Here is a 26,674-nt window from a genome sequence, read left to right as displayed (position 1 = left end):
CTGTCTCCGTATCTCTTGAAATCAATGTATTTTTGCATTTAAGCAAAATTGAAATGGAGTGCAGAATCCGTTACACCATATCTGGGTTTGTTCCAAACATAACAATGACAACAGCGCAGGTGACGTGATACTTACTAATCAGGAACAATATGTTTTGCCCCGAGGCTATTGCATGAAATTGCAATTGCAAAACTTCTTGTAATGCCAGCTTGCGTATCATGAAATTATCGTAAATGCATGCACTAAGCCTCAGTTAGACATCTTTGAACATCTTCAGGCATGTTTCTATTGTTTGATGATCTCTCATTCCCCTTAAAGGTGTAGTTTGTCATTTCTGTGCCATTAACATCAATAAGCAGAATTGCAAAAATATTGAGCATCCCCAAACATTCACCCTGTCTGCAATATGTCAAACAGATAGTTCCGACCCAAATTCACGCACTTGGTTAAAAGTGTTTACACTTTCTACATTTTTAACCTAGGAGAGGAGAAGGTATTTTAACATGTAAGAAATTACTTGTTAAATTCACTTCAACTTTTATTTAGGCTGAACTGCACTCCGTGTGCCGGTCGCTGTCCCAAACTGTGTACGGGAGTGAGGACGGTTGACTCTGTAACTGCGGCTCAGGCACTTCGAGGCTGCACGATTCTCAACGGGAGTCTGATCATCAAAATCCGTGGTGGAAGTGAGTATAGATGTTGTTAATTTTGACCTTATATGATTCATTTTTGACTCATTGATTTGATACGCATCTATGATCAATATTATAATTTTTCAGAAATTGGTTAACACTTTACAATAAGGTTTTATACATTAACATTATTCATCCATTAGGTTACATGAACTAACAATGTACAATTTAAATGTACATCATTTATTAATATACATAAATGCTCTACAAGTATTGTGCGTTGTTAGTTTGTTAACAAATGTTAACAGATACAGACTTATTGTAAAGTTTTACCCAGAAATTTGCATTTAATAAGATTTCTTTTGTCATCAGTTGAGCTGTTTTCCACCTTTTGCGCAATGTTGCACATTACGATGAAGAATTGTCGTTTTATATATACAAAACCCCAAAAAGATACTAATTGTGCATTTAAGTCTCACTGTTTAACTACAAATGTCATTTGAACTCCAAAAAAAAACCTAATTATTTTTTTGACAATGAAATGACAAATACTTAATTTACTAATCTTGGTTAATGTTAATTTCTACATACACATTTTTACATTAAAAGTTGTATAAGTTAACATTAGTCAATACAATATGGACTAACATGAACATAAACCAAGATTAATAAATGCTGTAAAAAATAATTAAGGATTGTTAGTTGATTATACCTAATGTGTCAATTAATGCTGACTAATAGAACTTTATCGTAAAGTGTTACCAATGATAAGTAAAGCTTACAGACCAGAAAAACGCAATTATCTAACAACAGTTTTATTTATTTTTAAAGTGTATAAATTTAAATGCATACTTTAAAATATTTGTAAAATTATAAGCTTTATAAATAAAGGATAATTTACAGTCGAGGGGGTCTTGTGTATTCGTGATTATTTGACTGTACATTATTCAGCTTATTGCACGGCTACTTACCAAATAAATGTATTGATTATTGATATATTGAATATTGATTTGAGCTAAAATTTTACTATGTGAGAAGATAGCGCAGAGTGATACAAGAGACATGAAAGTAGTACAACTATGTAGGAAATCAGTTAGCGGAGACAACGGTCAATTATAAATAGAGCTTAGTGCTCTTTATACAAAAACATCTGACTGCTGATTGCTGTTATTGACCAATCAGAATAATATATTGTGCCTAAATTAGCAATATGTACATGGCTGGTGTCGCTGGGCATAGTCATGTGTGAAATGACATATGGTTACTGATGCGGGCAAATCCATGTTTCTGTTCCATAGACAACATCGCAGCAGAGCTGGAGGCCAGTCTGGGCCAGCTGGAAGAGATCACAGGCTACCTGAGTATTCGCAGAGCATACGCACTCGTCTCTCTCTCCTTCCTCCAAAAACTGCGTGTTATCCGCGGTGAAACCCAGGAAGTCGGGTATGTAACACCATTGTTTTGTATTGGTGAGCTCTAGTATTGGTGGTAATGCATTCATGTTAAAAGTTACCTTTAGAGGGCCTGGGTAGCTCAGTGGTAAAGACGCTGGCTTCTTTCGCTGGAGTTCGCTAGTTCGAATCCCAGGGCGTGCTAAGTGACTCCAGACAGGTCTCCTAAGCAACCAAATTGGCCCGGTTGCTAGGGAGGGTAGAGTCACACGGGGTAACCTCCTCGTGATCGCTATAATGTGGTTTGCTCTCGGTGGGGCGCGTGGTGAGCTGTGCGTGGATGCCACGGTGGATGGTATGAAGCCTCCACACGGTCTATATCTCCACGGTAACGCGCTCAAAGCCACATGATAAGATGTGCGGGTTGACGTTCTCGGACGCGGAGGCAGCTGGGATTCGTCCTCCGCCACCCGGATTGAGGCGAGTCACTAAGCCACCACGAGGACTTAGAGCACATTGGAAATTGGGCATTCCAAATTGGGAGAAAAATGGGAGAAAATCCACACAAAAAAAAAAAAGTTACCTTTAACATTTACATAACTACACTCGTTACTCTTAATGTAATTGTTCCCCAAAACTGTAGAGCTCCATAGGAACTGATTTAACAAATATTGGTAATTGTCTTTGCAGGAACTATTCGTTCTATGCTCTGGACAACCAGAACCTGAGACAGCTGTGGGACTGGTCCAAACACAACCTGACCATCCATCAGGGCCGGATGTTCTTCCTCCACAACTCAAAACTCTGCAAAGCTGAGATCCTCCGGATGGAAGAGGTGACCGGGACCAAAGGCAGGGTCCCAAGAAACGAAATCAACATCCCCACTTATGGAGACCAGGCCTTCTGTAAGACCCTTATTATCATGGTGTTTGTAATTTCCCAGTTCAGATAAGTGCAATATGACCTCCTTTTCAAACCAGATCTGGAGTGACTAACATAGATCCTGTCTTTCAGGTGAGAATCAAGTTCTCCGATTCACACAAATCCGCACATCCCACGACAAGATGCTCATTAGATGGGAGCCGTTCTGGCCACCAGATTTTAGAGACCTGCTGGGGTTCATGGTCTTCTATAAGGAAGCGTGAGTATTCAGATGGTGTTCTAAGAAAAGAATTGTTGATGTTGTCTATGTTATACTTGGCTATGAAGATGTCACAGTACTTTACCTTGATCATTAAGCATGGAAAGACCATCCGATATCTCCTTTCCCTTCAGGCCTTATAAGAATGTGACCGAATACGACGGTCAGGATGCTTGTGGCTCTAACAGTTGGGCAATAGCTGACGTTGAGCCGCCGCAACGCAGCACAGAGAGCAAACTGCAGAAAGAACCGGGCCATCTCATCATGCCTCTAAAACCCTGGACTCAGTACGCCATCATGGTCAAAACCCAGCTCGCCGCATCTGACGATCACCAGGTCCGTGGCGCCAAGAGCGAGATCATCTACGTCCGCACCAATGCAACACGTAAGTTCGTGGGGTTGTGTAGCCTAGTGGTTAAAGACTTGGCCTATTGAAAGGTTATAGGTTCAAGTGGCACTCCACAAACATTTACCATTTTACCCTTGAGCAGGGCACTTATCCCCAAATTACTCTAGAGGTGTTTTAAGTTGTCAGAGCTGTTGCCTAGTGGTTAGCAGATACTGTATGCTCCGAAATATGAAGCCTTGGTGCTTATATTGGCAGCACGGTTTGAGCCTGGATTATGTCAAGTCGGGAAAAAACTACATGATCACTACGTATCCTTTTGATTTCTTTGGCCACAGGTAAACGAAAATGTCACTATATTGGTTCAGTCCATCAGACCCTTGACATGAATTAAATGACTCGTGAAAGCTTGTCATCTGAGAACCAAAAGCTGAAGAAGAGTTTTCCCACATTACTGACGTTGTCCTACTCTGTTTACTGTGTAACAGAACCCTCAGTACCTCTGGACCCCATCTCCTCCTCCAACTCCTCCTCGCAGATCATTCTCAAGTGGAAGCCGCCTTCTGAACCCAACGGCAACATCACCCACTACCTGGTCTTCTACCAGAAACAGGAAGAGGACATAGAATTCTACAAGTATGACTACTGCCAGCAAGGTATGTACATTTCATTTGAAATATTCCATGAACTGGCAAACATGAGAGAGCTTATTGCAATGTTGTATTCTATTCAACGCAAAATCTGAATATTTAACTTCGCACATCCGGTCTTGATTGTAATGCAGCGTGTAATTGCTGACTGGTGTCTCATTCCTTTGCATCCTCTCCCTCTCTCTGTACAGGGATGAAAGTTCCATCTCGTACGCCTGCGCACTACGACACTGAGGAAGAACAAAAGTGGAACCAGACGGAAGTGCCTGGTCAGAAAGGCCACTGCTGTGCCTGCCCCAAAACTGAGACTCAGCTGAAGAAGGAAGCCGAAGAGACGGAGTTCCGCAAGACCTTTGAGAACTACCTCCACAATGAAGTCTTTGAACCCAAGTATGATGCTCTTGTCATGACGGTTTCTACTATTCTTATTATTCTCTAGTAATTTACACAGTGCAGCTGGGAGGCCTAACTCAAGTGCTGTACGCAGTGTTGGGTGTAATGAAAGTGCCTAGGGGTAATGCATTACTAAGTAATTAATTACTGTAATTAAATTTTTCATTGAAAAAAGTAAAGGATTACTCTTAATTTTTCAGTAATTTAATTACAGTTACTTCTGATGTATTTGCGTTAAATACTGTATTGACTATAGAACAATTATATATAAACAATAGTGAATTTAAGGGGGCTTGGATAGCTCGGTGGTAAAGACGCTGGCTACTACCCCTGGAGTTCGCTAGTTAGAATCCCAGGCTGTGCTGAGAGACTCCAGCTGGGTCTCCTAAGCAACCAAATTGGCCCGGTTGCTAGGGAGGTTAGAGTCACATGGGGTAACCTCCTCGTGGTCGCTATAATGTGGTTCGCTCTCGGTGGGGCGCGTGGTGAGTTGTGCGTGGATGCCGTGGAGAATAGCGTGAAGCCTCAGACTGTTTTCACCGAATGCATTTTTGCAGCAGTCTGTGCTGTTTTTAATTGTTTTTCAATGTAGACATTCGCTAGACAGATGTCTTTGACCATAGGACGGTGTCTCAGCATCTCATGTAGGAGCGCACTTTTTTTTCTGACAGTGTGTCAAGTTAAAAAACATCAACTCAAGACATCTGCCTTCTGTTCTATTTGTTACACTCCATCTAGCTTTTTCTTTCTTTATTTTTTATGTAAGAACACCTTCAATCTGAGCAGCCCCTACATTATTTGTGTGGATAGTGGTACCTCATGCCCAGCTGCCCCATTGGTCATTTGGTTTAGGACTTTCAGTGCCCGCTTCCCTGAAAAACTCATCATGTAGCAAAAATTTCTGTACCCGAACTATGTGTGCCAGTCTGGAGCACAGCCATACAGACTAATATCCTGCCAGTTATTTCCCTGCTGTGGTATAATCTTGTTCTCGGTTGAATTAATTGGCTGCTGTAGTATTAGATGGGTCTATATCAAGCTGTTCAACATCAAGGATCTATGGCTCCATCTACTGGTTTCTAGATTATTGTTTGTTCCAAGATAGAAAGAACATTTCAAAGGTAAGCCAACCTTTTATTATAAAACAAAAGCCCCATTTTCACTGACTGTGTGCCAATGTGGGTACCAGAGTCCAATCAAAAATGGTTCCACCGTAGAAAATACGGTTGAGGAAGGGGGAAAATTAGCTCCGCTTTGGTAACTAAAAACCCATTGGTCTTGAACCAGGAACTTCTAACAACAGAAGCACATAACATATTCAGAACAACAGCAACTTAATCTGGCAAGACTGACGCAAACCATACTTAGATAACACCAAATTATATCACTTCTATTATAATCAGCAAAGCTGTCTACTCTGGAAACGTCCAGTGCAACGTGCGTTCAGTTTGTTGGCTGTATGTTGCACAGCCATCAAATTGTATTTACTAATATCATGAAGTGCTGCAACTAACGATTATTTTGATAAACGACTAATCTAACGATTATTCAACTATTTGGCGATTATTGCAACAATTAATCATTAGCTCTTAATCGACTGTTCAGCTTGTGTGCCAAGTTAAAAGGTTGTATTAAACATGCTAGCTAACAATAACATCTAAATGACTGAATAATTCACTGATTTAAAGGTGCAAAAAATCCTGTTGTTATCAAGTGTTTTTGTCTTGTTTTCCATTTAAAAATATCTAAAAATCCTTAAAACAAGATACATTTACTTGAGAAGCAACATACAGTATAAGATATTAAGAATTGCTTTCAGAGAATGTATCTATTATATTTTGTATATAAGTGTATTTTTCACATGGTTGTACTTCTGCCAGTGCATCAAAGACAAAATATACTTATATTCAAGATCTATTCTCTGAAAGCTCTGCAATCTTATATGCTGCTTCTCAGGTGAATGCATCTTTTTGAAAAAGATATTAGATATTTTGAAATATTTGATTTTTTTTTTATATTATATTCAACATTCTCAGATAACAATTTCTTCTTCTGCAGTATAGCTGCTAAAGTAAATGTAAGTTGTTTTAAATTAGTTTTAGATATTTATATTGGAAAACAAATAAAAAATGTATTTTGTGGGGCCTGTAGATACGAGTTAGAATCCAGGGTGTGCTGAGTGACTCCAGCCAGGTCTCCTAAGCAACCAAATTGGCCCGGTTGCTAGGGAGGGTAGAGTAACCTTCTTGTGGTCGTGATTAGTGATTCTCGCTCTCAATGGGGTGTGTGGTAAGTTGTGCGTGGATCGTGGAGAGTAGCATGAGCCTCCACACGCTGTGAGTCTCCACGGTGTCATGCACAACGAGTCACGTGATAAGATGCGCAGATTGCAGAAGCGGAGGCAACTGAGACTTGTCCTCCACCACCCGGATTGAGGTGAGTAACCGCGCCACCGCGAGGACCTACTAAGTAGTGGAAATTGGGCATTCTAAATTGGGAGAAAAGGGGATAAAAAAATAAATAAATAAAAACGTATTTTGGTGTATCGTATAATGGGGTAAAGACTACCCTCTCTCACCTTTCTGTTCACTTCAATCCATCTTTAACTCAAAAAACAAACTCTCTCCTTTTAATAAAGCTGGCTATTGCCGATTTTCTTTACGATAAGAAACACAAGTGACACATACTGTATATTATAATTGAATACCTCGCAAGCCATCACGTTATAATCTAGCTGCAGCGAGTGTGCATCAGCCGGGCGCAGTTTCAATGTCTCCCTCTTCACGTGACTCATAGAAGAGGGACTGACCGCACAGAGAAATGCCAGTTTTGGAGTTTATACTCATTTACATGACCTGCTTCCTTATTATTTGAACTTTAATAAAGGATGCATTAAAGATATAATGCTCGACACGCAAGTTTTGCTTAAGCGGAACGACAACTCCGGCTCCGCTTCATTTCACAATGAGAATGCTTTTGTATTTACTTATTTTGTATTTTTGTACATTTCTCTCATACTTTGCAATCTACATCACCTGAAGCTGTTTGGAAAGTTTGGAGTGCATCTGTGAGTTGTCGTCTTCCTCTCCTCAATCAGGCGCAAGCTGAAGTGCTCCTCTCGCACCATCATTAGAGTTTCATATGATCTCATGTTACATTAAATGAGATCAAACGACTATTCGACAACGAACATTTTTTATTATCGACATTGTCGATAACATCAACTAATCGTTTCAGCCCTAGTATCATGTGTGAATTGGAAGTTTGTTAAAACTTCTGACCGTTGCATTAAAAGCAACATTTGTAAACAAAGCAAATAGTTTTGGTTCATTGCACATTCACCCTTGCACAGCAAGATTTTGCAGGTGAAAAAGGTGTGCGGGGATAAGAAGCGCATGTGAAACCTGCATGTGCTATGCAGGAAGGATTGTCCACACAGAGGTCACTGCCAAACCAAGCTATTGCTGTTGGTCAACGCTGCAAATATGCATGTCACCAAACTTAAACCCCACACAAAATCCACATAGAGAAATGTCTTTGTCAACAGAAGTCCATCAGACGAAATTGAGATGACTATATTTCGCCCACAGAACTCCACCATGCAAGGGTGAATGTGACCGAGCCATCAGGGTTAGGAATGTTAATTTTGGTCTGTTCGCTGGGACTCACACATTCAATCTGCACTCTCAATCTGCAGACCCTCTCGACGTCGCCGCTCAGTGGGCGTGGCCAATGCTACTTTACCGAACTTTCTGACCACGCCCTCCACCCTGCCCAACATCTCCACCACTCTGAGCTCAGTGGAGGACAAGAGTCGGAAGATGGTGCGCAAAGTCAGCTCCAAAGAATCCACTGTCATCTCCAATCTGCTCCACTTCACCAACTACCAGATCGAGATCCACGCTTGCAACCATCCCACAGACCAGAACCGCTGCAGCATGCCTACATACATCAAAGCCCGCACTTTGCCTGAAGGTAGGACTGCTTTGCCACAAGGTGACAATACCATTAACATGATTTTAGAATGCAGTACATAGAGACTTAATTGTCTGTGCTTAGTAAAAGCGGATGACATCCTTGGCGTGGTGACACACGAAATTCTTCCTGAAGAACCAGAGTTTGTCTATATCAAATGGAAGGAGCCAAGAGCGCCCAATGGCATGATCATACTGTATGAAGTCAAGTACTTGAGGATGTCCGATAACTACGTAAGTGTAAAATAAATTTGCTAATCTCAAACTAATTCACACAAATGTTAAAACCTGTTATTACACAGCTGTCTGGAATACTTGATTATGATCGATCAGTTTTGGAATTCTGTGGTCTACAGTTTTTATTACATGGCTCTTTGGAATACTTGATTCTGATTGGTCAGTCGCAGCATTCTCCAAAAGAAAAGTAAAAGTGGCAGTGTTTTGACTATTTATATGTAAATACACATCATGTATTAAGCTATTTTGAAGTGTTTTCTACACTTAGTACTTGACATATTTCAGGTGAAGATATGTGTTTTTTTTAGAAACCACATGGAACTGTAGTAGTATTTCTGTTGCTATGGCAACAGTGTGAACCGACTAGAATGGGGTAGCATTAAAAAAGTAGCTGAACGGGGTCTGGGTAGCTCAGCGAGTAAAGCCGCTGACTACCACCCCTGGAGTCGCGAGTTGGAATCTAGGGCGTGCTGAGTGACTCCAGCCAGGTCTCCTAAGCAGCCAAATTGGCCCGGTTGCTAGGGAGGGTAGAGTCACATGGGGTAACCTCCACGTGGTCGCTATAATGTGGTTCACTCTCGGTGGGGTGCGTGGTGAGTTGTGCGTGGGTGCCGCAGAGAATAGTGTGAAGCCTCCACATGCGCTATGTCTCCACGGTAACGCGCTCAACAAACCATGTGATAAGATGCGCAGATTGACGGTCTCAGACGCGGAGGCAACTGAGATTCGTCCTCCACCACCCGGATTGAGATTGAGTCACTACGCCACCACGAGGACTTGGAGCGCATTGGGGAATTGGGCATTCCAAAAGCAGCTGAACATGTGTGGCCAAATGCACTGGGTCATACATCTCTGCAGAGTAAACGAGAGGAAATATAATTCAGTATGCATTCCAATCCACACATCACAAAACAATGAATGAAGAATTTGTTTTAAGGAGTCAAACATCAAATGTCTTCAAACACATCATTTTAAATAATGTTAATTTTTTTTTCTACTTCCTCTCTATCCTGCAGGAGGATCAAATCTGTGTCTCCAGAATCACTTATGAGAAAAATCATGGTTGTCGATTAAGAGTAGGGCATCCTGGGAACTACAGCGTAAGAATCCGCGCCACCTCGCTGGCCGGTAACGGTTCCTGGACAGAGCCTGCATACTTCTTTGTTCCAGACAGTAAGCTTGACCACCCTTCTTTTTAATTGTATGCGGGTATTTTGGCCATTTTGGTCTTTAATGCAAGCCGTATTTTGCAGGGGAAATGAACATGAAAATCATTGTCGCCCTGGTCATCTGCTTCATTGTTCTGCTGTTTCTGGCCAGTACAGTCTTCATCATCCTTAAGAAGAAGTATGTATAAAAGAAGCCAAACAATTACTATATCTAACATATTTAATGGTCTCTTAAATGTATTTTTATATATGTCTTTTCCCCTAGACAAACCGAAGGACCGACTGGCCCCTTAATTGCATCCTCCAATCCAGAATATTTAAGCGCAAATGATGGTAAGATATAATACCGGTATAAAAAAAAAGGGCGGAATCAATGGTGAAAAAGCATAATTGTACAAAATAACGAATGTCAATATCGTATACTTTGGTCCATTCTTTGATGTTGTTGTTTATAATTATAATTTTTTTTACACACAATCTAGTATGTAAATGTGCATGTTTTTTAATTATTTAATAACCCTAAATTTAGCACATTGTTCAAAGGAGAGCATAAAATTGTTGTTAGTTGTTAGTTGCAGCACTAGAATAAAATGTTGCATGTCCGTTTCAGCTTTGTCGTAGTAATATTGAGTTTGTGTATTTGTTCGCAGTGTACATTCCAGATGAATGGGAGGTGCTTCGCGAGAAGATCAATGTTATGAGAGAACTCGGTCAAGGCTCGTTCGGAATGGTGTATGAAGGCATCGCTAAAGACATAGTGAAAGGAGAGCCTGAGACGCGAGTAGCCGTGAAAACCGTCAACGAGTCGGCAAGTCTGCGTGAGAGGATTGAGTTCCTTAATGAAGCATCAGTCATGAAAGCCTTCAGCTGCCATCATGTGGTGAGTGTGGACGGTCACAAATATTTGTGAGACCCAAAATCCAAGTTGTTTATCGGGGCATTAGCATTTTCAAGGCTAAAACAATGTTGAATAACTGTTTTATACGTTCGCCTAGGTTCGTTTGCTGGGTGTGGTATCTAAGGGGCAACCGTCGTTGGTTGTCATGGAGCTGATGACCCACGGAGATCTGAAAAGCTACCTGCGTAGCCTGAGACCTGATGCTGAAGTATGATTTCCTATTCCTGTTTAAGAACAATCCTTATGTTTGTGTTGATGTCTTAATTTTTCAAAAGCTCCGGGTTCATATCCCGGACGAGCCCCCAGTTTTGTTCCACATCCTCTCTTTCATGAGCCTGTCCACCTGAAGGGATTGTAACCGTAAAATGCATTATATGATGCCATCTGCTGTTAAGCAGATGCTAAATTACCCAAAATTGATAGAAGGGAAAATAGAAAAAAGATAGCCTGTAGTTGTGATCATTTATGTCCTTTTTTAACAGAATAACCCAGGCCGTCCACCACCAACCCTTAAGGAGATGATCCAAATGGCGGCGGAGATAGCAGATGGCATGGCATACCTCAATGCTAAGAAGTTCGTACACCGAGATCTTGCTGCCAGAAACTGTATGGTGGCTGAAGATTACACAGTAAAAATTGGAGGTAAAGAATACATTGATTCTAAACTTCACCCTTATACTAGGGTTTGGGGTGGTGGTGGCAGCATAGTGGACTAAAGCACTGAACTGGTAAGCAAAAGGTTGTTGGTTCAATCCCCACAGCCACTACCATTGTGTCCTTGGGCAAGGCACTTAACTCCAGGTTGCTCCAGGGGGATTGTCCCTGTAATAAGGGCACAGTAAGTCGCTTTGGATAAAAGCGTCTGCCAAATGCATAAATGTAAAATGTAAATGTAGGGTTGTCACAATACCATAATCATATCTTATGATACTATACCAGCTAAAGTATCACGATACCACACGATAGTGTGTTCATTCTTAACGCAGTTTGTCATAGCAAAGGTGGTCCTTAGAAACTAGCCATTCCACTAGTTGCTCCGGAAGTGTTACCGCTGTCAAAGTTTACCCTGCAATAGTTTACTTCCACGTTCCAAAACCCAGAGTGTAAAAAAGGTCTATTACAACCGCTTCAGCCCCTCTAAACAGCAGCGCGAGTGCAGATTACACTCACACACACACTACGTGAACGCACAGCTCAGGGACGTGATCTAATCATAAGTGCGAACTTTGCAAAGTTACCGCCACCAATCATTTGTTTTTTTACGAGTGCAATGTTCAATTTTTCAGAGAAACTGTAAATCTGTAAATGTTAAGATAAAGCATTTAGATTAAATGAAGTGGCACTAACCCGTGTGTATTCTGCAGAGGCAGTGGGATGTGTCCGAAGGTGTTTAATAAGGTTGCTGGTGTTTCCCCCTTTGACTTAAAATCTCTGTCGACATTCACGGCAGATGGGTTTTCCCGGTCTCATCAGGCAAAACCCAGAATAATTCCAAATCTCGCTACATGAATTGTGTTGTGTAAAAAGCATCTGACTCTCCAAAGTTTGACTTAAATCCATATTATCCATAAGGAGACACAACTGCCAAATTAACACACTGGGATTCAGACATGTGTGTTTGAAGCATGGGAAAACCACACATTGAAAAATATACAATACCATATAAGCAGCAAATTCTAAACAGCACTTTGCGCTCTTAAAGGGCAGTGCGTGAAGGGGTCTGATTCAAATGAAGGTTTTAGCGAAAATAATATTTACTGCCGCACATACAACAAAACTTATGGTACTACCGTATTGGCGGTACCATTACGATATTACTGTGGGTGGAGCTACGCAGTGCAATGCAGTGAAATTTGCAACCAAGCCGGTCGCAGCTGGTTTGGACAGAAACTTAAAAAAAAATATTTAGCGGCAGTTGTTTTATCAAAATAAGCCTGTCTAGGACACAGTGTTCATAAAGCTACACCGATTAGTGCTTTTGAAAAATATTTTGAATTATATTTGTGGTTGAAAGGGTGTTTTAAACATCTTGATTTCTATCTTTTCAGATTTTGGCATGACCCGAGACATCTACGAGACTGATTACTATCGTAAGGGTGGGAAGGGGTTGCTTCCCGTCAGATGGATGGCACCAGAGTCTCTTAAAGATGGTGTTTTCACTGCACACTCAGACTGCTGGTGGGTATTTTACTCTGATAAAGTGTATTATGCGTGTACAATATTTTATGCTTACCACATTTCCAGGGGAGGAACATTAAGAACATTTTGCGGGAGGGAGATTTAAGGTGATTTTGATCTAGGAGAGAAGTGCCCTGCAGAACAGCAGTGATCAAAGGATGGGGAAGTGCCAAGTCACCAAAAACTGAATGCAGATGTAGACTCCCAGCGCTCACTGAACAAATGTTTGTTGATATAATTCTTCTGTTGGCTTCCAGGTCTTTTGGAGTGGTATTATGGGAGATCAGCACGCTTGCTGAGCAGCCTTACCAAGGACTGTCGAACGAGCAGGTGCTCAAATTTGTCATGGATGGAGGATATCTGGACAGACCAGAGAACTGTCCAGAAAGAATGTAAGTAAATCAAATTAAAGCTGGGGTATAGATCTGCTGGATAGACCATCATGGGTTTTCATGCTGGTCTATGACTGTAAAGCTGGTGGACCAGGTGGATCTTTTGAAGCTTGGTTGACCAAGTCTAAAGGCTAGGTATTACATTGGGGGGGCCTGGGTAGCTCAGCAAGTATAGACACTGACTACCACACCTGGAGACGCAAGTTCGAATCCAGGGCATGCTGAGTGACTTCAGTCAGGTCTCCTAAGCAACTATTTGGCCCGGTTGCTAGGGTGGGTAGAGTCACGTTGGGTTAACCTCCTCATGGTCGCTATAATGTCGTTCTCGCTCTCGGTGGGGCACGTGGTGAGTTGTGCGTGGATGCCGCGGAGAATAGTGTAAAGCCTCCACACGCGCTATGTCTCCGCGGTAACGCGCTCAACAAGCCACGTGATAAGATGCGTGGATTGACATCTCAGACATGGAGGCAACTGAGATTCGTCCTCCACCACCCTGATTGAGGCATGTCACTACACCACCACGAGGACTTAGAGCGCATTGGGAATTGGGCATTTCAAATTGGGGAGAAAAGGGGAGAAAACCACCCCCCCAAAAAAGGCTAGGTATTACATAGTTTTTCCACATGGCATTCCGTTTTGCACATGGTCGAGTGCTCAGCCTTTCCGTACTCTTTTGACTGCAAGCCCATACGACTTCGATACTTTTTAGCACAGTCAACGGTAGACGCATATGCCAACAGCGTGCAAAGATGCAGACTGTCCACGTGTCTAGAGAAACTAGGCTGTATGCGGACAGTGCGTGCATACTGTGCTGATGGTGAAAGATGTACCGGCATGTGAAAAATCGAAGTATACTTTGGCCTCATAACCAAGCAAGATCAAGTGTTGGTGGACAGTCCAGAAGTTCCTGTACCTGTCAAGGAGGTACAGAAGTTGACTTTGTAGGACAGGACAAGCCCTTCCAATGCATGATGATGTTTGGGTTGTAAGATTGTTTTCTGTTTTGCTCTTACACTTCTCCAGGCACACCCTCATGCAGATGTGTTGGCAGTACAACCCCAAGATGCGGCCGACCTTCCACGAAATCATCGAGATGATCAAGGAGGACCTGCATCCTACGTTCCAAGAGGTGTCCTTCTTCTACAGTGAGGAGAACAAACAGCCCGAGAGCGAGGAGTTCGACATGGACTTTGAGAACATGGAGAGCATACCACTGGACCCCTCATCCTACTCCCAACAAGAGGACAACCTTAGTAGAGACAATGGCCCCTCGGTGGGCTTACGGGGCAACTACGAGGAGCACGTGCCCTACACACATATGAACGGTGGAAAGAAAAACGGCCGAATTCTGTCTTTACCCAGATCTAGTCCGTCCTAACATATGCCTCAGCTTTTTTCTCTCTCATTTTTAAAAAAAAGTTTTTAAATGCGTTATTTTTGCAGAGGCTCTTAAAAAAGATACAGATCTCAGGTCTTTTTTGTTGTCGTCGCCTCCTCGTTGCGTCACTAGCATGGTTACAAGGATGCAGACATTTCCCCCCCCCCATCATCAGATACACTGTCTGCTTTCTGATACTCTTTTACACTTTTGCCAAGTTTCCAAGACAGTTTGGTGATGGGGAAAAAGAAACTGTGAACATCACTAAATCAACCACAAGGCTGCTCCAGCTACGTCAACCTCAGACTCTACTTCCTTTTCCCATGGATATAAGATAGTGGCCTTTTATTAAGTGGCCTATAAACAAAGAAAAGTGTCTATCAATGTGATTGTGTTATTTACCCTAGAACAATGACTTTACAGTGTGGAACTTCATATATTCTTTTTAGAACAAACGTTTGTTTTTTGTAGAGGAATGACTATATTTTGTCCTGGAGAATTCCTGATATCACATAGATGATAGTCACATGGTATACTGGTGAATGAGTTTTAATTTATTTGCTTTATTATTTTTGATTTACTCCTTTTTCTGAGCTTTAAAACTCCTGTGTCCTTTTTACTGGCTGAAGGATATTTAACAGTTATGAATTGGACAAAAGAGTTCCTCAGACTGACCAATAGCTGCTGCTCTGATACAGTATATAGTGGGGATATATATATATATATATATATATATATATATATATATATATATATATATATAGTGTGTGTGTGTGTGTGTGTATAAAATATTGATTGGTATCAGTATTTTAAAAATAATTTTCACAACATCTGAACTTTTGTACATAATGTCTTCATAAGCTTTGCTTATACAATATTTTTTTTGCAATATCTCTTTTTATGAGCTGTTTTTTATGTCTAACCAAAAAAATGTCAGGCAGGTCGACTCACAGTGATATTCCAACATACAGAGGGGAGCGTTTTTGGTTTGGTTGGGGGGAAAAAGTGGCCTAAGTTCTACAAAGAAAGTTTCATTTTGGTACAACAAAATGGTCTACATTGAAGAGAATAAATATTCATACTTCCTCAGTAGGAAGTTGGCATAAACCCGAAATATTGTTGTTTTATTGGGATTCCGAGTAGTGAAGTGGAGAATGTCTTGGGAACGTTTTGAGAATTGGTTTCACTAGTGGGATTTGAAAGGTTGTCTTTGGCACAACTTTAGGTCAATTTGAGTTGGTTTGCTTGGATTTTAAGGTGCATATTAGCTCTTATTGTAAGAGATAATGTTGACTACCTAAGGAATACTGAGTTGTTTGACGTTCGAAAGCAGAAATGATGCACAAAGTCTACTTGTTACTTGTACAAGAGAGCCTGTAACTCTAGATAGCGAAGGCAAAGCACTGAATAATTTACAATTTGGGTTAGATATCAGATACAGGTATCAATATTGGACAATATTTGAATCAGATCAGTCAAACAGACATAAAAACATTCCTTCAAGTTATCCCAGATCAAAATATGGTGGCTCCGGTACCTGTTAAGGATCCAAAATTGAGTGTAGTTTCGCATGGCTTTACATAACGCTGTTGGTCCTTCTCACCTCTTATGCATATGACATTTACTGTCTAGTTCTGGGAAAGGAAGTCTTAGAAGGCCATTGGTTAATTAAGCTCCCTTGTCTCTGTTAGAATGATGATGCTTTTCACCAATAACCCCTTAAAAAAGAAATATTGCAGTTAACCTTCATGGCAGACAAATTTTGTAGATAGAAGCTCAATTCCTCAACTTCGTGCCTTCTCTGATCGCCCGAGGCAAGAGAAAGATGGCATGTTTACTAGATTCTGCTTGTTGTCCTCAAAAAAATGTGCACATTTCATGTATGTGCGTATATATGTGTTTGTGTATTTATTTGTGAGTGGTTGGTAGGAAAACGAGACCGGATGATAAAATCCACGCTTGACCTTTTATAAGTTTTCGACGTTTTTTTCTTTTGGTTTCTCGTAACATCTTAAAATACTCTCATTGTTTAGAGACATTACTAAAGTAACCTGATAAAATGTTCCCTTGCTCTGTTTTGAACGTGTACATAGCAGAATAGAAGAAATAAAACAAGGATTTGCTCGTAGCTCTTCGTGCACTAATACGAAGAAATTTACCTTTCAGAATTTTTTTTCTTAGCTTGTAGAAGTGAACAGACTTTACAATCTATACTATCCTAATTTACAAGATTACCATATCTTTGAAAAGGCAGATATTAATATTTTATTTATTGTATGATCCTCATAATTATGTAAAGCCCAGCTAGCTTTTATTACAATACTTTAAGGCGGGTAAAACTAGTCTTTTAAGGTGTTTATTTTTTGAATAAAGAGAGATACAGCCTTTCAGTTGGTTGTTTGGACACAGTCTACCTCAGTATGTTGTTAGAAATGTATTAGAGCCAAGTGCATCTCTCTTTAGTTGTAAATTGTTTTTGTTTTTTTTACATGCTTGTTTCGGGGTACCCTGACCAACAAAAAGCACATCTGCAATACCTAATTTGGCCACTAGTCTTTGAGATTCTTGCAATCAGTCTGTTCCCGTTTGACGACTGTATTATTTTATTTATTTATTGCCCCCCACCCACCCCCCTCTTTTGGAAAGAAGCTTTTAACCCAAAGATTTACTTTGACGGGTGACATCCTTCTTTTGAAATGTTCGAAATACGCAGAGCCAGTGAAAGTTTAACCCCACAGTATTACGAAACCACAACTTAAAGGAATAGTTCACCCAAAAATGAACATGTTCTCATGATTGACTCACCTTTAAGCCATCCCAGATGTGTATGTCTTTCCTTCTTCAGCAGAACCGAAATGAAGATGATGAACGTACGTCATGCACGAGAGCTAGGTCATTTCAAACAGCATCACAGTGCAGGCCGGAAGTAATGATTTAGAGTTAAAAACATTTTAATTGTCAATTTGTTTCTTACGCCAACCTATCGGTTGGCTTCAGAAGACATTCATTGATCGACTGGAGTCGTGTGGATTCCTTTTATGCCACCTAAATATGCCTTTTGGACCGTCAAACAGCCAGCAGCCCGATAGCACCCATTCACTTGCATTGTATGGACATACAGAGCTGAAATGTGCTTATAAAAATCTTCATTTTGGTTCTGCTGAAGAAGGAAAGACAGACACATCTGGGATGGCTTAAAGGTGAGTCAATCATGAGAGAATTATAATTTTGGGGTGAACTAACCCTTTAAAATATGCTCAACATGAGGTGTGCTATGAGTGGAAAAACGAGTTTTTACTGAATGGTTCCTCGGTAACACCATGTCCGAACCAGGTGCGACTAAATTGACGAGATAAAAGCATTTTCGCATTCAGTGTGTATCGTTAGGACACGGTGTAAAACTAATCAGAACGAGGTATTATGAATAGTTCACAGGCCTGATTATTTATCTCCTTATCTTTTACAAGAAGCACTTATTTAAATATATAGCTATTTTGTTTTTATTTTATCTTTAAAGCCACTTATATCGGTAATACTCATGTCAGTTATGTTTTCTGTGATTTAAGCTGAACTTATTGGGAAACATTACAACTTTAAGTCACTTCCTGAGAGTTATTTACTACTGAACAGTTTATTGCTCAAAAAACAAAAACCAACACGCCATACGTTAAATTTTCTCTCATTGGCTATGTAGCTGTAGTTTAGTGATTCTCTTTGAGAAACAGCTCTTCCTTTGCTCGCCACAATATCTTAAAGTTCCCTCCGATTTTCGAATCGTTTTCGAAATCCAAAAATGTGTTCACTGTTCATTTGTGTTTGTTTGCTCCGAATGTGATTGTCAATATTTTGTCTTTTTTTCCATGTCCATCTGTGTTTTTCTACTGTGAAAAATTTCTATCAATGCCATAGTTTATAGTAAAAACAGGCTTTACCTGCCACTCCTTATGCATGCGTGATCTTTGTAGGTTTTCTTGCAGACAATCCTATGTGCCATAGAGAAAAAAAAAAAAAAAAAAGTTTTTTTTTTCCTCAGGGAGATTTGAGCTTTGGGTTTCATTTATTGGAGGAGCATCAATATCATCCACCGTTCGCTTAGTTGTGGCAAAAGCAAACGGAGAACTGCAAAAACAGTCCTGTCTTTGGATGCTGGTCATGCATCTCTTTTGTTGCCTCTCCATTGCATTTTTGGGGAATAATTTGAGCGCCCCTTGATGGACAACCAATGCTGCGGCTCTGATCCATAGTGCCTTGCACAAACCTAAGTATCCTCCAAGCCAAACCTGGTCAACAAACTCCCTGGACCGGATTCCTTTTTCTTATTTTTTTCCACCTACTCTTGAAATGGAAAAATTCCCAATCTTTGAAATACTGGAGTGTTAGCCCAGCCTATTGTACAGATTTCTCAACGTAGGTACAGATAACGCAAACCTTTAAGGTCTTTGGCTCAATGCTTGGCTTAATATTACTGTGTTGGTATATACGTGAATGATATTCCTTGTTTTATTTTTTAATTAAGCTGAACTTGTCTCTTGGGTTTGTTATGGCTTGCTTTGTGCACCGACGAACCGCCCAACTTCGTAGGATATATTCACTGTTACCCAAATTAGAACTTTGGCAGCTCATGAAAACGAAAAATAAAATGTCACTTGCAGAGAGTTTGTAATTTTGATAAATACTATCCATAGACCTAATTTGAGTTTTTCGCATAAATATACGAACGAAAAATAAAATCTCAAATTCGGTTTTCTAGAGCAAGCTACAGAAGCAGAACACGTTGAGAGCAAGGCATTGTATGTTTTATTGTTTTTAAGAGGAAAAAGTATTACACTTTTTGTCAAAATAGGGAGGGCAAATTCAACTACTTTTCTGGCTGTAAACTTTTACAATTCATGTACAGTATAGAATGAACATTGTCAATGTATATAGCTTGCTTTTTCGATGAAAGTGTGATGTATTATGTTCATGGCATTACACTGTGATTCAGAGATATAAATTTGGTGATTTCACCCCCCCTGAAATGGTCAAAACTTATCGGATGAAAAAATCGTTCTGCGTTTGACCTATAGGCTAATCTTCTTTCACGACATTGCATTGTTGTTTAATTTTTTTATTTCATGTTCAACTACTTGTTTGCCATCCAAGAATGATTGCATATCCTTTGTCTGCTTTTTGTATTTGTAAATTGTTACCCTTTACGGTGTATTATATGAAAAATTTCTCGACATGACAAATTCATAAGGTGACCGTTTGAATAATTGTTTTTCAATGTGAAAAACTGGAAAAGACCACTGCGGTTTCTATAAGGACATTTCTGACTTTGTTATAAGCTACAGTTATGCAAAATAAAAGTACAGTTGACATCTAAAACAATTCACAATATACAGATTTGGATTAAATGTCATATCGGCCCGCAGTTACAGCAGCAATTCAGGTTTTGCTGTTTTGGGCATGTGCTTGCTGTTAATAATGAATGTGTTAAATGTTTCATGTTTATTGTCTTAGTTTGACATCTTTGGGAAGGTATAAATATGATTAATGGGCAAATGCGAAGGGGGTGGTCTTAAGATCTCTGGCGTACACCATTTTAAGCATTAAATTACTATTTAGTTGAGAGTTTCATTTCGTTCTGTCCTTGCTGCTTCTTATTTCGTTGTTTGTTTGTATTTTTATTTTTACCTTTGTGCACATAGACAATCCCCAAAACTGTGTTGTCTGTGTCCTGTCATTCACCTGTATGGTAGAAGATATTATACATTATGTGTATTTTATTTGGAATCATAAATGCACATATGCAGGTGATGTATATGTGTAGATGTATCAGCCACACTTTCCCCTCGTTGGTTGAATTTGTGCCATTTACCCATTTACAATACAGTGCATTCGTATATAGAAAACCAGTCACGCATTTATACAAAATAAACATCTGACCAGGATCAAACTGTGCCATGATTAACTAGTACCAATCGACAGTTTACTTTTTCCATTAGAGCCGAGCAGTGAGATGTACAGAAAATGTTGAAAATGATATGGAAAATAAATCTTGCTGTGTGTAAATTATTCAACAATTAACTGTTAATATGAAATTTATGAATTAAAAATTATTGGGAAAAAATGTCTTGCAGTTGTCTCTTTTACCAAGATAATAAACTGTATTAGTGTTGCATGTTGGGAAAAGTAAATCCCACATTGTTGCAGAGCAAATATTTAAAAAAAAAAAAAGGTGGATATTTACAGAAGCAAATATTGTCACAATTTTAACTATTATCCTTTCCGCATTGGTTTAGAGCAATATAAAAGCCCATTATTAAATTTTACATTTTGCAAATGTTTTAATTTTTTTTTTTTGTCTTTATAATATTACACTTAAATGGGCCTTAACATAAAATTATTTAGCCTGACTGCCTTTATAGTTTAGGAAAAGCATCCCTTGCAAAGGGATCATCAAATCTGGGGGTCCTTTGCATCGAAACCTGCTGCAGAAATGTACTTCAATGTTGCCAGGGTACTACAAAGGTATGCAAAAAAAAAAAAAAAAGTTGTTACCATATATTGCACTTTTTGTTACAGTAGAAAAAGTACTGTGGCGGTAACATGATGGTATCATATAATTATTCCAAGGTACTTAAAGAATACCATGGTATTACCACAATACATAAAACAAAAACATGGTATTTCCATGGGGTTTTTGCTAATTTTGTTTTAGTTATCAATATATCTTATAATTTGTTAATATACTATGTACCATGGTACTAAATGATGACCATATTAATATTCCATGGTATTTACATGTTAAATCACAATGTACTTAAAGAATACCATGGTACATGAACCATCATTTTACCATGGTGTATTACATGTAAAAAAAAAAAAAAAGAATAAAATCATGGTACTATTGTACATTGTCCAGAAAATGACTACTACTACTTTGTACACAGCAACCGCGGATGTAAGGGCTCATGAAAATTTTTGCATTGGATATTTAACCCTTGTGCGTCGATTTAAAAAAAGTTACTCAGAGGCCCTTGGAGGACAAAAATGTCTGTCAAAAAACTGCCTTAATAATATTATATATTAATATTGTTTTCCACTTTCAATTAGTTAATTTTTTTAACCAGCATCAGTCCTGATCATAACTATCAAATATTCATTTTCAGGATTTGTTTATATAATGCCACTGTCACACACACATTTCTCAATACACATATAGTACAAAACACAGACATCCATACGAACACACCCACACAATTTTAGCTGCATCATTTATTCAGTTGTCCTGCAGTGCTCTATAATACAGCAAACAGAAAATAGGGAAAAAGCTTGTATTTGCTCCATAGGCTAAACGTGAGAAAAATGGCGCCATCTGGTGGAAAATATTACAAATTTAAACTTTGAAGCCAGGGCTCCGGAATGAAAGCGTAATATCATAGAAGTCATGATTTAATGCTTTAATGGCACTGGGATCAAATATTGCAGTTTTAATGGGTTTCAATGGGGACATTTTTGTCCTGAAGGTCCTGAGTGTAACTATTTTGTGTATTATAGATGTATTTTAGGAGTTGCGGTTGAAATATCAAAATTCCTCCCAAAATACTCACCTTTGGCCAAATTTATGCCTTTGCTAAAATGATTTTTTTACGCTGTTTGCTCGTGTGCAATACGTCTATAAGATGGATGTCAATAAGACATGCAGCAGACGTTTATGATGTAGAATGTTTGTAAATCTGATATTGCAAATCTTTTTAAGATGTTTAGCAGATGCTTTCCAGAGGAACAGATGTACACGTACAATCTGGGCTGCCAGAATGTTATGATTTATCTCAATAATTCCCTATAATTTAATGTTTTTGCTCGCAGAATATATTTATCCAGGCTGTCTGTGAATTTCGCATTTTTACAATGACATTGGTAAAAAGCCTTCTGCTTTAATGTGATACTGCATCTATGCTTCTATGTGTCAGTGCAACATAAACAGAAGCTTGCCATGGTACATGTCCAAAAATAACAGCGATACCACAGTCCTGTTTTTGAACTTTAAAATTATGATTCAGTCAACCAATGGCAGATGGGGTGAGTATGTGGGAAAGCTGTTTGAAAGCCACTATTTTCTGCTATTCCATTGAATGGCACAGAAATCACACACTCCAATGTTAAAACTCTGCAAGTATTGCTATTTTTAGCTAGTAAAATGCAACATTATGTCAGCTTTTGTCTATTATTATTTATTTTTTTTATCTATTAAAGATTTTAATACTTTATTAAGTGAGTAAACCCAAAATATGTCCAAAGAACGGTTGAATTACATAGCAACACAGCCTACGAAACATTTTTAGCTCTAACAGTCAGTAAAGTGTGAACAGCAGCTAGTGTAAGCAAGACTAACTCTTTAAAGGGGTTATTTCATCACCTCAACCACCTCTGCTCTAGTTCCGCTTAACAACTTTTCCTAACTGTGCTCTCACTACAGTGTGAGAACTGAAGAGAAACCTGTCAAATCATCAAATGCACGTGCAAAACACCTCTGAGATCAAGAGTTTGGTTTTCCTATAGTTTTACTCATATAGTCTGTCATTAACATGTTTTTACCATGTAAGAAGGGCCCCATGAGACATGTTAACATAAAGGCAATATGTGCTGCTGCCTGCACTGTATTTCAGTCTAAAGAGGAAGTTGTAACATAATTGTGTGTTTTAAGCTGTGGTTGACACGGCACTCTCTTTTCATATGCTTAAACTGGCAGAAAGTTACCAGCGAGAACTGCTGCACACTTCATACTCTCAGAAAAGGGCGTTTTGCAATTTGTGAATTCTTGGGGAGTCTTCATATCGTTGTTTTTGGTGAGTAGTTTTTGTGGGTCTATGTTGTCTTGATGTACATTAAAAACATTTATTTGACATTATTTTATACAGTAGAGTGAATACTGATAAAGTTGGACACCATTTGGCATTGCTGTTGTCCAAATGGCTACATCAATACTAGATACTATGACACCACTTCATCTATTTTTACCCTGCAGAATCACGTGTATGAACAAATGCATCTCAATGCATGTAATTTGTCATTTTATGTGCACTTTGAAATGAATCTTTGGTAGTGTATTGCCTTTTAAAACTACAGATCAGCTGAGAAGTTATCGTGCAATCTACTGTAGCATTTATATCCTTGAGTTGTAAATGACGCATGGATATTTTTACCTCTATGAGCACAACACGAGCTCAGTTTGATGGATTTCAATGGTGCTTTTCAGCCATTATTGCTTCATGCTTTGTCAGAGTTTCATTTAAGGAACTGTCTAAGCAGAAATACTGTAGTAGTGTGCAGCTAGTGTGTTGCAACTTCATGACAAAGTGTAGAAAATCATAATTCGTGTGCATGATGCTGGTTGGATTCTTTTTTTTCTTGAAATGAGCATGTTATTTTTCAAGAGGAACCAACATAACGCCCGTTTGTGCTCATTGGGGCATCGCAGATGTTTTCCAGTTACTCTTGATTTCGTTTAAGTCCAAATTACTTTGGTTTTTTTTGACAGTTTAGGCTGTTAGTGTTGATCTTGAACAGGTTTTGTGGTAATAATCGAGAACTGCATCATCTTGGTGGGCTGGAAACTTGAAAAGTGAAAGAAAAAAAAAACCTACTCTGCCATTTCAAGTCTTAAACTCTGCCTCACATATTTCCGATATCCTTTATCTTGCACTTACATAAAAGTATCTTTGTATTACCATGTTTTTTGCACACTGTACCATAAATATAGCGTGTTTTTTGGACTCCATAATTGTATTCTTTTCAGTACCTTGGCGTACCATGTAAATACTATGGTACTATCATACAGTGCTATGGTATATATGAAAGAACCATCGGTTACCAACATAGTACAAGGTGAAAAAGACAAGAGAGTACTGTACGTGATCAAAAATATTGTCACAGTACGTGGTGCTGAGAGAAGGACCCAAATGCAGGAAGGCAGAATAGGGCATTTATTAAATAAACGAATAAAACACAAATCAAAACTTTCACGAGGGAGAAGAATTAACAACCGAAAACAAAACAGAAACTAGACCAACTGAAACGGGGAACAGACCAGAACACGCTGACAGAGTTGCAACACAGCAAAACAATCCAACAAAGACAGAAAACAAAGGAGAGTATATATAGGTGCTGGTAATTGGAGGCAGGTGCCGCTGGTGACGAGCTGGGTGGAGAAACGATCGTGGCACATGCAAAACACAAGAGGGGAGAGAGAGGGAAACACAGACACTCACATCAACACACGACAAGATGGACAGAAGGGACTGTCCAGCCCAGACTGTGATAAATATATTGCAGCTGATCGCACTGTGAATTCGCCGACAATAGGTCAAAAGTTCTTTCTCATTCTATAACTGGGGGTACATTTCATGTCAACAAACAAGTACAAAAACAAAGTGCTTTCTCAATAAAACAACTATTGGTTTTAGTTAATATACTGTATTACTTCAGTGTAACATATCTACTAGTTGCAAAGCTTAAGCATTAAACACCTTTATGATATTATAAGAGAAAGGATGTTTTCCCTAGTGAGTTTGTCAACTATGTTACGGACAAGCTGCATGCCATTACAGACACTGATTAAATGCTACACTTCAAGTAACACACATAATTAAAGGTTCTTTTGTCTATTCTGCCATATGTGCAGTCATTCTTTTAAAATAATTAAAAAAATTGTATATTTTTTGCAGATACGCATATGATATTTTCAGCACGGTCACTAGTGACCGTAAAAAAAAAAATTATATCATAAATCTGCCTTAAATATTATTTTGTGAGTTTTAAGAGATGTTATGCAAAACTCTAACCTTTGTGGATGTATAAATATACATTAAAGGATATCAGAAGCAGCTTTCTTGTTATTCGAAATGTAAAAAACAAAAACAGCTATAACATAGTTGACATTGAAAGTAACATAGTTGAAAAAGCAATATCCTGCTTTTTGTTTCACAAAATACAATGACACCATTTTAACTTGCAAAGGAACAGTATCTAGATAATTTTGTAAAAGCAGTTAAATGTCCCTTAATCCCTAATCATCATGATTCACATGCATGTGCACACAGATGAACGAGGGCACACACCCTCTGTGTCCTCTGACGCATACAGGCTTAAATTGACAAAGAAAACTGGTCTATGGACAATAATTCATTATCATCAGTGGACATCAGTGGACATCAGTGGACACAGTAGGGTCACGTCAACTATGTTACCAAAGAATTGGCCATAGAGGGTAACGTATTTGACGGTAACCCAGTTAACAATTCCCCCATTTTGACTCATAATTTCAGTGGTACGCCCATCCTGGTTTGTAAACACCCACAGACTGAAAAACACCCATTATTGTTCGTTTGGAAGTTTCTGGGTGAAATGTCCACAGAGGGGCGCCAAAAGCGAGTTGTATTTTTAGTTGTAATTGATGTAATACAGTCAACAGGAATGTATATTTTATTAGCTCTAACCCAAACCCCAACACTAAACCTAACCGTGAGTGGAGTAAAATGTTTATATTAGAGCGAAAACGAAACCTCTATATCACGCTAGTCATTGTTTATGTGAACGTGATTACTTTGTGGTTTCCACAAAGAACGCCAGTCTTGGAGGTTGCTCACGCTATGCATTGTCAGTAGTGCCACAGGAAAAGGTGAACACATCTGAACTGATGCAAAAATGTCTGGTAGGGGGATGCCGCTTATCAATAATTTAGGAGAATGGGGGAGATTTCAGGGTGCATGAATTTTTGGAAGCAGCATGCCAATTTTTCGGTGTGATCATGTTTAGGGGCCTAGGCTGTGTTTCCCAAAAGCATTGTAAGCCTAAGTAGACGACAGTGGTCTCTATGATCATCTGAAGCTTGTGATGCTTTTGGGAAAT

General features: G+C 39.2%; 2 protein-coding genes across 6 annotated transcripts in view; both read left to right on the top strand.

The window, feature by feature from the left end:
• Nucleotides 1-15,527, top strand: part of LOC127438114 (insulin receptor-like) — a 96,840-nt gene extending 81,313 nt beyond the window's left edge. For all 3 annotated transcript variants that reach the window (XM_051693390.1, XM_051693392.1, XM_051693391.1), the window contains exons 4-21: nt 547-686; nt 1,931-2,075; nt 2,714-2,928; nt 3,038-3,164; nt 3,299-3,549; nt 3,999-4,166; nt 4,352-4,550; nt 8,251-8,528; nt 8,613-8,761; nt 9,781-9,937; nt 10,018-10,111; nt 10,199-10,266; nt 10,584-10,813; nt 10,929-11,039; nt 11,314-11,473; nt 12,880-13,009; nt 13,267-13,401; nt 14,425-15,527. In XM_051693390.1, coding sequence (XP_051549350.1) covers nt 547-686; nt 1,931-2,075; nt 2,714-2,928; nt 3,038-3,164; nt 3,299-3,549; nt 3,999-4,166; nt 4,352-4,550; nt 8,251-8,528; nt 8,613-8,761; nt 9,781-9,937; nt 10,018-10,111; nt 10,199-10,266; nt 10,584-10,813; nt 10,929-11,039; nt 11,314-11,473; nt 12,880-13,009; nt 13,267-13,401; nt 14,425-14,779 — 3,112 coding nt within the window. In that variant the 3' untranslated portion in view covers nt 14,780-15,527. The remainder of the gene's footprint in view (nt 1-546; nt 687-1,930; nt 2,076-2,713; nt 2,929-3,037; nt 3,165-3,298; nt 3,550-3,998; nt 4,167-4,351; nt 4,551-8,250; nt 8,529-8,612; nt 8,762-9,780; nt 9,938-10,017; nt 10,112-10,198; nt 10,267-10,583; nt 10,814-10,928; nt 11,040-11,313; nt 11,474-12,879; nt 13,010-13,266; nt 13,402-14,424) is intronic.
• A 7,936-nt stretch (nt 15,528-23,463) lies between these two features.
• The window catches only part of LOC127438122 (rho guanine nucleotide exchange factor 18-like), a 64,773-nt gene continuing 61,562 nt past the window's right edge, over nt 23,464-26,674 (top strand). For all 3 annotated transcript variants that reach the window (XM_051693412.1, XM_051693413.1, XM_051693411.1), the window contains exon 1: nt 23,464-23,613. The gene's annotated coding sequence lies outside the window, so the exon portion shown is untranslated. The remainder of the gene's footprint in view (nt 23,614-26,674) is intronic.

Source organism: Myxocyprinus asiaticus, chromosome 49 (genome assembly GCF_019703515.2).
Source record: "Myxocyprinus asiaticus isolate MX2 ecotype Aquarium Trade chromosome 49, UBuf_Myxa_2, whole genome shotgun sequence".
NCBI classification, from domain to species: Eukaryota; Metazoa; Chordata; class Actinopteri; order Cypriniformes; family Catostomidae; genus Myxocyprinus; species Myxocyprinus asiaticus.
This window is presented reverse-complemented; position numbering and strand designations above follow the sequence as displayed.